At 42.1% G+C, this 11,809-nt stretch overlaps 1 protein-coding gene across 3 annotated transcripts in view; it reads right to left on the reverse strand.

Annotated features, from left to right (window-relative positions):
* The window catches only part of LOC106588884 (TBC1 domain family, member 5), a 29,488-nt gene extending 17,679 nt beyond the window's left edge, over positions 1 to 11,809 (reverse strand). The window contains exons 1-5 of one of the 3 annotated variants that reach the window (XM_014178396.2): positions 11,698 to 11,809; positions 2,985 to 3,043; positions 1,745 to 1,866; positions 984 to 1,047; positions 663 to 771 (exon numbers count right to left, since the gene is read on the reverse strand). In XM_014178396.2, the coding sequence (XP_014033871.2) occupies positions 663 to 771; positions 984 to 1,047; positions 1,745 to 1,847 (276 nt within the window). In that variant the 5' untranslated portion in view covers positions 1,848 to 1,866; positions 2,985 to 3,043; positions 11,698 to 11,809. The remainder of the gene's footprint in view (positions 1 to 662; positions 772 to 983; positions 1,048 to 1,744; positions 1,867 to 2,984; positions 3,044 to 11,697) is intronic. The other 2 variants (XM_014178398.2, XM_014178397.2) reach the window with 2 other exon arrangements.

Consider the following 11,809-nt stretch of genomic DNA (forward strand, 5'->3'; position numbering starts at 1 on the left):
TACAACTTCCTTCTGATACCATCGACCGCATAGACGCAAACAAAACATTTAACACCATAGATAAAACACCTTTCACACAACACAGTCATATCAGTGTTAACTTTTAATCCATTGGGCCTCCCAAATGGCGCAGCGCGTTACTACAGATCCTGGTTCGATACCGGGCTGTGTCGCAGCCGGCCGCGACCAGGAGACCCATGAGGCAACGCACAATTGACCCAGTGTCGTCCGGGTTAGGGGAGGGTTTGGCCGGCTGGGATGTCCTTGTCCCATCACGCTCTAGTGACTACTGTGGCGGGCCCGGCGCATGCACGCTGACACGGTCGCCAGCTGTACAGTGTTTCCTCCGACACATTGGTGCGGCTGGATTCCATGTTAAGCGTGCGTTGTGTCAAGAAGCAGTACGGCTTGGCGGGGTTGTGTTTCGGGGGACGCACGGCTCTTGACCTTCGCCTCTCCTGAGTGCGTACGGGAGTTGCAGCGATGATACAAGACTAAACTACCAATTGGATATGACAAATCAGGGAGAAAAAGGGTTTATAAAAATGTTATTAAAACCTTTCAATCCATTACCTAGGTCTAGATAATCAGATAAGACACAGCCACACACAGAGTATTCTGAAGAGAGAGAAACCTGAGAGCCATCTTTGTGAGTGGTTTACCTTCCAGCACACACTGCGGAATCGGCTGCTCCGCAATCGGCCGCTGATGCCTGCCTGCCGAATCCTGGCCAGATAATTACTGTTCAGGAACAAGTCATCCCATTCTTTCCTTCGGAGGGAGGGAGGGAGGGAGGGAGGGAGGGAGGGAGGGAGGGAGGGAGGGAGGGAGGGAGGGATGAGAAGAGGTTTTAGTGAGTTTGTGCAATTTTGTTTAATCTAATGTGCAATACGCAGAGAATTAGATCTGCATGTGACATGGACCAAAATATAAATCACACGCACATATTAAGCATGAACACACACAGCAACATGAGTTCTTACCTGTAGGAAAGGAAGGTGGACTCAGACTCTGAGTAAGACAATGTGTTACTATCCAGAGATCCTCCTGTAAAACAAACAATGCAGTTCACACACGCAGCCACTAGAAGGCGGCATAGACACCAATTACATGGCTCAGTGAGGCTCATCTTCCACCTAATGGATGTTTGAATGCATCCTTTTCTGTGACAGATTTCAATAGGCATGTTCAATAGCATGGTTTCTACCACATTACATTTACCAATGAAATCATGTCATGGGGAGAAGGACAGGTATGTCTCAGGGTATTTCTCAAGCGTGAGTAAGACGCAGGGAAGTCACAAACCTAAATCATCATCATAAATAATAACTAATTTGCCCTGCAGTTTAACACACACACACACTCCTGGGAGCTGTCAATCAACATTAGTTACAGAAGTGTATCATGTGACGTTGCTCTGGGGACACTCACTATGAAAATTCATTAGCTAAACACGCTAACCCTTCTTTCATCCGCAGGCGTCTTCAACTGTGTTCATAAATCACCGTTATACAATCCACTACACTCCATACCTTTCTCCAGCAATATTTCCTTTTCTCTGTCACAGTCTTTCGTTATCCCCATATTCAACTACCCCCCCCCCGACTCTCCTTCACTCGTCATTAAATGGTGTTTGGTTATGAATATGAAGTGTTAATAACTGCTTAATTAAGGCTCAAATAGTTGCTATAAAGGGTTAACATGTAAATATAGCTGTAATGAACATGCATTTGGGTTGACTCACCACGGCTGCGGTTCTTGTTGAAGTTGTGGAGAGGGTCGAAGCCAGTCTCCTGCTCTCCCTCAGGCTGGAGAGGGTGGTGGGTCTCAAAGTTAGGGTGCTGCATGACCACCACACAACAGAACCTGGGATGAGAACAACAGGAGGGGTTAAAACTACCTGTGTACCACCACAGAACAAGAATGAAACGCAACACCACAGAACAAGAGTAGGATGACTGCAGCAGTAAACACTATACAGTAAGAACAAAACTGAACACCACAGAGCAAGAGGACTCGTCTGATAAAAGATACCTTAATAGAAAATGACTCAAGTAAATGTCACCCAGTAAAATTCTACTTGAGTAAAAGTATTTGGTTTAAAATATACTTAAGTATCAAAAGAAAATATAAATAATTTCAAATTAATTATATTAAGCAACCCTGAGAGCAACAGTCTTGTTTTTAAAATGTACAGATAGCCAGAGGCACACTCCAACATTCAGACATCATTTACAAACGAAGGATGTATGTTTAGTGAGTCCACCAGATCAGAGGCAGTAGAGATGACCAGGGATGTTCTGTGGACATGTGTGAAGTGGACCATTTTCCTGTCCTGCTAAACATTCAAAATGTAACGAGTACTTTTGGGTGTCAAGGAAAACGTTTGAAGTAAAAAGTACAAATATTTTAAGGAATGTAGTGAAGTAAAAGTTGTCAAATATAAAATGGTAAAGTACAGATACCCCCAAAAAAACTACTTAGGCAGTATTTTAAAGTACTTTAAGTATTTTACACCACTGGGACTAAGTTGAGTATAGAAATTAAAAACATGTTATGTACGTTATGCATGTTATGTACCCAGTAGGTCGCTCAGGTCCTCTGGCACTAGCCTTTTAACTATCCCAAAGCCTAGGACCAAGAGGCATGGAGAGGAAGCCTATTGTTATTTTGCCCCAGCCTCTGGAATAGCCTGCCAGAGAACCTGAGAGGGGCCTAAACTGTGGAAATGTTTTAGTTTTCCTTAGTGCTTTTCAGTCGTTAGTTTTTATTGTTATCATTTTGTTTTTTATCCTCTTAAGCATATTGTGCAGTAAATATTTAAGTTTTTATTTTCATTCGTTTTTTCCCCTGTGAAGCACATCGAGTTACATTCCCTGTCGGAAATGTGCTGTATAAATAAAGCTTGATTTGATCTACTAATAATATTATCCAGTTCAGCTTTAGGCCTGTGCTTTTTGTCTTTGTTCCATGTCAGTACTTACAGTCACAACGTTGTGTTTCTTCTCAGCCGATACTCAGGAAAGATGAGAGTTTGGGATATCTGAGAGAAACACAAAAAGACGTTCAGGACAAAAAGAGAAACACAAAAAGCGAAGGCTTGGTATTTGTCCCTCTGTCCCTCGGTATAAATAGGATCACTTGGGGGAACTCAACACAAGACAAGGCAACATAAGGCAACGCAGTATAGGCTAGGCTTGTGCGGTATACCGTACACAACTGCTTATACAAGTTAACTATCAAAGATATGCCAAATAAACTACTCCATCTCAGGTCTCCAACTATCCACATGGTTTGCTAACCAAATGGCTAGCTTGCAAGATCAAGCTTCTTGGTTACGACAGATACGATCAATTCCCTCCTGGATCAAGATCCCTGCTGCCTAAATGGGTTTTGTGCGTCAAATGCATGTTTGGAAAGTAATAGTGCCCCTTGTGTGCATTGCCAGTAATACCGAATACCTCATTATGGTACAGGAACGGTATGAAAGTGTGGGTACCGGCCAACCCTAGTGTAGGCTACTCAAATGTCTTGAGTGGCTTTGGAACATCACTGACATAGGATACACTGATTTAATAAGACTGGACAAGATTTGAAAAATAACTCACGTCTCAATGTACAATGGAAAACATTCTAATCACATACAGAGTCAAGTAGCTTGTGCATAAAAACCACCTCTTCCATGGAAGAAGAGCAGGGATAGCCCAGGGAATTCTTCCCCAATATTCACTATGGCATTTCAGACAGCTCTGTGGGAGATCTGTGACAAATGAAACATTGACACTACATGGTCCTACCAAAAGAAAATGACCAATCAAGACGTTTCACACAGCAGTACAATGACACGGACATTGAGCAGGACCCTTAAGGAACTAGTCGACGACATGCCGTTCATCAAAAAAAGCCAATGTTTTAAAATTGTCCTCAAACCATGTTGATTTAATTAAGGTTAAACCCGTGGGCCTCCCGAGGGGCATAGCGGTCTAAGCCACTGCATCGCAGTGCTAGAGACGTCACTACAGACCCGGGTTCGACACCCAGGCTGTGTCGCAGCCGGCCGCGACCGGGAGAGGCGGCGCACAATTGGCCCAGCGTCGCCGGGTTAGGGGAGGGTTTGGCCGGCCGGGATGTCCTTGTCCCGTCGCACTCTAGCGACTTCGGTAGCCAGCTGTACAGTGTTTCCTCCGACACATTGGTGCGGCTGTCTTCCAGGTTAAGCGAGCAGCGTGTCATGAAACAGTGCGGCTGGGCGGGGTCTTGTTTCGGGGGGCGCATGGCTCCCGACCTTCGCCTCTCCAGAGTCCGTACGGGAGTTGCAGGGATGGGACAAGACTGTAAATACCAATTGGGTATGACCAAATTGGGGAAAAAAAAAAAAAAGAGGGGTAAAAAGTACCTCCCAAAATAAAAATAACTACAAAAAAATATTTAATAACCCCACCTCTCCATTACTTATCCTGGATGGGCGTCTTCCATGGTTATGTATGTGTGTGTACACGTACTTGGGTTGTCACAATACGACAATACCTGATTTTCCATGGGAAAAAGGAAAGCAAAGACATTTCCTTGCCATGATACCTCGGAGTATTGCGATGCTGGTATCGTGACAACCCTTGTGCGTACACATAGGCTTAGCCTACATAACACACGATTCCTTCCACCACAGCAGCGAGAGCATTAAGCATTTTCCTTTATTAATTATGGAAATCACCCAACAAAGGCATCTCCTTAAACCCATTAACGAGGAGCATGGAACCCGGCTTTGATAAATCGACCGCGCACACGATCAAAATAGAAATCATTTTATATGCGTACTCTATGCTCCTGTTTGGCTCTGCAACATCTGTTCCTCACAAAGACTAATGCCTTCAAGTCATCTGAGTTTTTTCCCTCTTTTAAAAGACAATATCCCATTAAATAATTAAAACTAATCTCCAGACATGCTGTGAATAGGTCAATAATAATGCACTGCATTTCATCAGGTTGAAGTGGAACAGATTCCTTTCAGAGTTAGGCATGTTTCAGAAGTGTCTGAAGGGCTCGAAACTCAGAACTACAGGTGAGGATTCTTAGAGGAATTCTTCTTTACCGTAGTTGAATAGTTTCATTCATTATGACTCTACTCCCAGAATCCAGAGGCTATTCCAACATTCTGTATTCCAGGAAGAGGAAACCTAATAACTGATTAATCCCTCAATCTTGTAATTCTGAACAGGATGTTGTGATCCTCATATAGAAATCACTCACTACTCAGGCTAAGGGAATGTAACAGAGTGACTGTACTACTAAGAAGTGCTGTGTGTTGCATGTTCACGGCCATGCCTGGTGGAAGGTTTCACTTCCATTCTAAAAGTTATCCTCCACAGAGTAATCTTCTGCTCTGCAACAATGACAAACTTCTCAGCGCAATAAACACATTAAGTACTGCATAATGTATTACATATCACCGGGAGATACGTCAATAAGTCACTGAATTAATTTTTGATGATGTAATCAAATAAATACATAATGGAAGGCATTAATAAACCAATAGGTAAATTGCTTGCACTGCTATCTACAAACTTACATTAGGATGAGAAGATACTTCTGTGTATATATAGTATGTGGACATCCCTTCAAATAAGTGGATTTGGCCATTTCAGCCACACCCGCTCCTGACAGGTGTATAAAAAAATAAAATAAAAAATAGAAATAAAAATCGAGCACACAGCCATGCTATCTCCATAGACAAAGATTGGCACTAGAATGGGCTTACGAAAGAGCTCAGTGACTTAACATGGCACTGTCACAGATTGCCCCCTTTCCAACAATTCAATTTTTCTAGGAGCAACAAAAGGCACAGCCGCGAAGTGGTATGCCACACAAGCTCACAGAACGGGACCACAGAGTGCTGAAGCGGGAGCGGGTAAAAATCGTCTTTGCTCGGTTGCAACACTCACTACCGAGTTCCAAACTGCCTCTGGAAGCAACGTCAGCACAATAACTGTTTGTCCCGGGGACGAGCAGCCGCACACAAGCCTAAGATCACCATGTGCAACGCCAAGCGTCGGCTGGAGTGGTGTAAAGCTCGCCGCCATTTGTCTCTGGAGCAGCGGAAAAGCGTTCTATGGCATGATGCTTCACCATCTGGCAGTCCAACAAACTAATCTCCACATACTTTTGGTCATGTAGTGTACTTGCCTGTGATTTAGCCTACTGTAACAAGGTCCACTGAATCCCACCTCTGTGTGGAAAAAGGGTCCACTGGGTACCAAACGGAACAAAACAGGGAGGGACCTACCTTAACTTGTCCAATACGAAAAGCTTGTTTTCATATTAATTTGCAAAACATTTTGCTACGTGTGCAGTAATGAATACAACCCAGGCATTTGAAGAATGCCTAGTCTGTAAGCCATTAACACAAATCATCATGACACATGAGTCCTCCTGCCCTGACCTGTACATGACCCCAGCCAGTAGCCTAGAAACATTATCCTAGTTGATTGAAGAGGGTACGATGAGAACACAAAGAAACAGAAGGCTAAATTAGACAAACACCTGACAAAATAAAATGAGAAATGCAAGGGAAATACATATAGCTACACCTTCATACTATCAGGGATATTAATAGAGCACCATTATGACTCACTTCCTCTTTACTATAAACAGATGGAGAACATCCCTTGCTGTGAAGAGGTGAAATTAGTGTGTGTGTGTCTGTGTGTGTGAGAGAGAGCGAGACGTAGGACTTGGAAGGCCCAAAACGGTGCTAGACAGAGAGGCTGTGTAGCTTCTGCCCAGAGCCATAAAGCTCTTCTGCTTTCTGTGAGGCTTTGATGATGCTGTTTTAGAACAACAGATCAGCTGAGAGGCCCTGGGCATTCTGGGTTCGGACAACAACACTGGAGACAACAGCAGTATAGCAGAATATACTGAGGAATAACAAACAGAGAAGGGTACTTCAGTGCCAGTAGAGAGGACTAGCCTGACGGCTTTCATGTGACTGAGGGTCCATTCTAGTGGATGCAGTACACTATACAGATTGCTATCAAGAGGACTCCGAAACAATGAAATGGAACTTTCATGTGCATTAATAATAAACTTGTATTCCATACGTAAATATGAATAAAACTGTCAAATTAAATGCCTAGTTGGTTTAGCAAGGGAAAAAGACAGGAACATTCCAGCTAGCCATGATTGGCTGAGATTATGGATGGGCTGGACATGCTGGGAGATGAGTTTGGATTGGTCTGCCATGCTTCTGTCTATAACATGAGCTGTTCAGCATGTATTGGCAGCCCTTTATATCTTTCAAAAACAGTGCAGTAAAATGTTAGCTATTGAGAATAACAAAAGTCTTGCTACTTTTCTCAACAACATTGATGCCCTTATTTTAACAGGCGCTGTCGACAGATCAGCTGGAAAAAAGTGATGGGCTACTTTCTGCACACGCCACAGTCAGTGTGAACCGCAGTGACTCAACAACGCTGGCCAAACAAGATGTACCTACAAACAAAAAAAATAGTTCAACGGTTCCAGTCTGCCATGAAGCATTCATCCATGTATGCTGGTAAGAGTCTAGCTACATTTTCAAAGATAAGTTTCAAATTTAGTTTAAAAAGTCATTTTCTTTCCAAGATAAAGCGTACTGTTAGCTAGCTAGCATTAGCATGCTAGCTAAGGTTACTTGTATGATCTGTGTAGTAATATTATTTGAATCAGAAAATCACTTTTAATTACTAGTTATAGCCTAATGTTAGCTAGCTAACATTGAACCTAGTTGGTTTGCTTTCGCTACCTGCAGAATCATACTACAGCTATGACAATGTTTGTATTGGTACAGTGCCTTCAGAAAGTATTCAGACCCCTTGACATTTTGTTATGTTACAGCCTTATTCTAAAATTGATTAAATCGTCCCCCCCCCCCAATCAATCTACACAATCTATTCACTACCCAGGGAGTTGTTTCTCTGAGACTGTCACCTCCGCTTGCTCTATAGAGGTTAGGCTGAGGTTTCTGATAAGCAATTTGTGACGAATGTATTGGTAAAAAAGTCCTACACTAGCTAATATCAGTCATTGTTCGGTGACTGAACAGTGAGGGGTCAAAACAACATGACACTGACATAGGTCACCCGTTTCAGGAAACTAGGCGTATGTCGCAGGTCACTACATCACAGAAGAACCGTTTGAACGTAAACTTTTTTTAAATCAAAATCAGTGTATCGCGCAGTTAAAAGTGCATAAGAGTTGTTCTCCACTTTCTGGAGGATCAAGTTTTGAAATCAGTGGAATTCAAGTATGATAGCTAAGGAGATGGAGAAAACACCAGTCTCTGGATTACATCTTCAAACTAAGAGCAACCATGGCATCCGTGACAGGAGACACGTCCATCTATGATGTATACGGGTAAGATAGTCTAGCTAGCTACATTTTCAGATATTACACGTTTCTAATTTGGATAGAAAGTAGCTTCATTTCAAGTTAAAGTGTACTGTTAGCTAGCTAACGTTAGCTGGCTGGCTAGCTAATGTTACATGTATGATCTTATTATTCATATCTCAGAGCCATTTGCTTGGCTAGTTAAAGCCTAATGTTAGCTAGCTAACATTTAACCTGGTTGGTAAGCTACCTGCAGATTCATGCAGGGTAGTAACATCATGAGTTGGGATTATGGCTCATTGTTTAGCTAGCTAGCTAGATGTCTTAACAAAAGACTCCACTATTCAAATAACCATTTCTGGTGCGTTCGTAAATTCAGTCTGACAATCTACTCCGATTTCAGAGCACTCTCGTCTGAGTGTGTCTGAGTGTGCCAGAGCGCAGAATAACTAATGAATTTACGATCACTCAACACCCGTTGAATATGACCACTGTCAGTAAACATCAGCAAAAAAGCAGAACTAAATTGTTGCCAGCAGCATGCTTACAGTCACTAACGCTCTGGATAACATGAATACAGCCTAACCACCTCTGCTAGGGCAAGTAAAATGGTCAGAGTTTGGGTGGGAGCTAAAGCTTAACTTCTCTAGGGTAGGGGGAGAGTATTTTCACGGCAGGATGAAAAACGTACCCAAATTAAACGGCCTACTACTCGGGCCCAGGAACTAGAATATGCATATTATTAGTAGATTTGGATAGAAAACACTGACGTTTCTAAAACTGTTTGAATGATGTCTGTGAGTATAACAAAACTCATATGGCAGGCAAAAACCTGAGAAAAATCTAACCAGGAAGTGGGAAATCTGGTGCTTGTAGTCCTTTCAAGTCATTGCCTATCCAACACACAGTGACTTAGGGTTCATTTTGCATTTCCTAAGGCTTCCACTAGATGTCAACAGTCTTTAGAACCTAGTTTCAGGCTTTTGCAGTGAACAGAGAGCGAACAAGAAGGCCGGGAAGTTGGTGACTCAGGAAAGGACATGAGTTCATTGGCGCGCATTCACATGATGAGGTAGCTGTGTTCCAAAATGTTTTTCAAGACTGAATCGTCCAGTTGGAATATTATTGAAGTTCTAAGTTAAAAAGGCCCTTAAGATTGATGCTATACAACGTTTGACATGTTTCAACGAACGTAAATAGAACTTTTTTTAAACTTTTCGTCGTGAACTTTTGGGCGCACTTCCTACATTTGGAGTAGCTTACTGAACGCGCAAACAACAAGGAGGTATTTGGACATAAATCATGGACTTTATCAAACAAAACATTTATTGTGGACCTGAGATTCCTGGAAGTGCCTTCTGATGAAGATCAAAGGTAAGTGAATATTTATAATGCTATTTATGATGGCGGGTATCTGTATTGCCTTGTGTATGTTTCTGAGCACCGCACTCAGATTATTGCAAAGTGTGCTTTCCCCGTGAAACTTTTTTGAAATCTGTCACAGCGGTTGCATAAAGGAGATGGTTATCTAAAGTTCTTTGAATAACAGTTTAATATTTTATCAACGTTTATGATGAGTATTTTTGTAAATTGTTGTGCTGATTCACCGGCAGTATTGGAGGCAAAATATTTTCTTAACATCACGCGCCAATGTAAAATGCTGTTTTTGGATATAAATATGAACTTTATCGAACAAAACATACATGTATTGTCTAACATTGAGTCCTAGGAGTGTCATCTGATGAAGAGCGTCAAAGGTTAGAGCTTAACTTTAGCTGAATTTCTGGTATTTGTGACCCCTCTCCTGCTTGGAAAATGGCTGTGTGGTTTTTCTTGTGTTGTACCTGTCCTAACATAATCTAACTTTATGCTTTCGCCGTAAAGCCTTTTTGAAATCGGACAATGTGGTTACATTAAGGAGAAGTGTACCTTTAAAATGGTGTAAAATAGTCGTATGTTTGAGAACTTTGAATTCCGATATTTTGTTGTTTTGAATTTGGCGCACTGATTTTTCACTGGCTGTTGAATAGTGCACCCGTGGGTGGGACGGTAGCGTCCCACCTCCCCAAGAGAGGTTAAGAGGGTGTGAATGATGCTGAATGGTGTAGACAAAGAAGAGCTCTCCAGTAGGTACCAAAACATTCAAAGGCCATTTTCTCAAAAGTGAGGTTATAAGTTTATCAACATTCAAAGCAGAATGACTTTTTCATTGTTCCTCAAATGCAGTGTATGATATACCATGTTGTAGCTCTGCAACTCTGCTTTTATCCAATGTAAAAAAAACAATTTCATATGTTGCTACATAAGACCGAATCAAGGCGGTTGGTCACATATTATTGCAGTTTCTCATAAGTGGTTTGCCTCACAATACACAGATCGTTTCGCTTGAGTAGGTTATGTGCTGGCTGGCTGCTCATTTCAGTCCCTGCAGTCAGTGCACCTCGCTCAGAGATCAAAGGTTCGATACTGACAGAACGGTTCTCTCATGGTACAGACCTCTCCTGTCTGGGCGGCCTCTGGCCAAAACAACTCTTATACAACCTGACTTTGGTAGTCACTGCACTATGCTGGGTCACGATAGTGCTGTTGGCACCTGTAACTTGGACATAATAAAAACAGGTAGACATAGGCTAGCTAGTGCTTGCCATTGTTTAAAATAAGAAGAAACATAGTTAGCAAACAGCTTTGGGACAACATCGGGAGTCTATTGTTTGGACTCCCTGATTTGTGAATCGTTCTAGTGGTTGGAGAAGGAAAATATCCCCAACCATAAAATAGCCTGCTACACAAAAAAAACGTTCTGTCAACAAAGGCATATTTATAATCTCTAGGAACTCTACTTACCAGGCGTAAAGTGAAATATGATCCTCGCTATTAAATAAACGTCTGAATCAAACTGCACCGTAAAATACAGTTTTCTTTATAGAAAAGGTGATCAGACCAATTTTCACCGCAATGACTGTCGATGTACAATATATTGGCATGATATAGCTAGCAACTAGCTCTACTAGTTAGATGTCCAGCATGGTGGTAGAAAAACAAACGTCTAACTAGGTAGGAACACCATGCATATTTACAATCGCTAGAAAATACTTACGTTGCTGACGTCTAGCTAGCTATATAATCTAGTCGTCAAACTGTTTTGCAAGCTTTTTGCGGGTTAGCTTTCAGGCTAGCTGCACGAGCTTGCACATAGGCCTAGCGCTACACTTCCGACATACAGCTCGGTGGCTAAAGACAAATCAATATAGCAACTTCATACAAACGCACGGGTTATTTCCAGTTATTAAAAATTCCATTGCATATTCTGTCGTTTAATGTGAGTGTGTATTTTACCTGTTCTGTTCATGCGGGGCTCCCCATTCTGTGCTGTCTTCTGATTGTAAACAGTCGCGAGTCAAGTGGATGTATGTTGAGGCACAGCTGACAGAACATGTGACTAGGGAGA

This window comes from Salmo salar, chromosome ssa27 (genome assembly GCF_905237065.1).
Source record: "Salmo salar chromosome ssa27, Ssal_v3.1, whole genome shotgun sequence".
Taxonomy (NCBI): domain Eukaryota; kingdom Metazoa; phylum Chordata; class Actinopteri; order Salmoniformes; family Salmonidae; genus Salmo; species Salmo salar.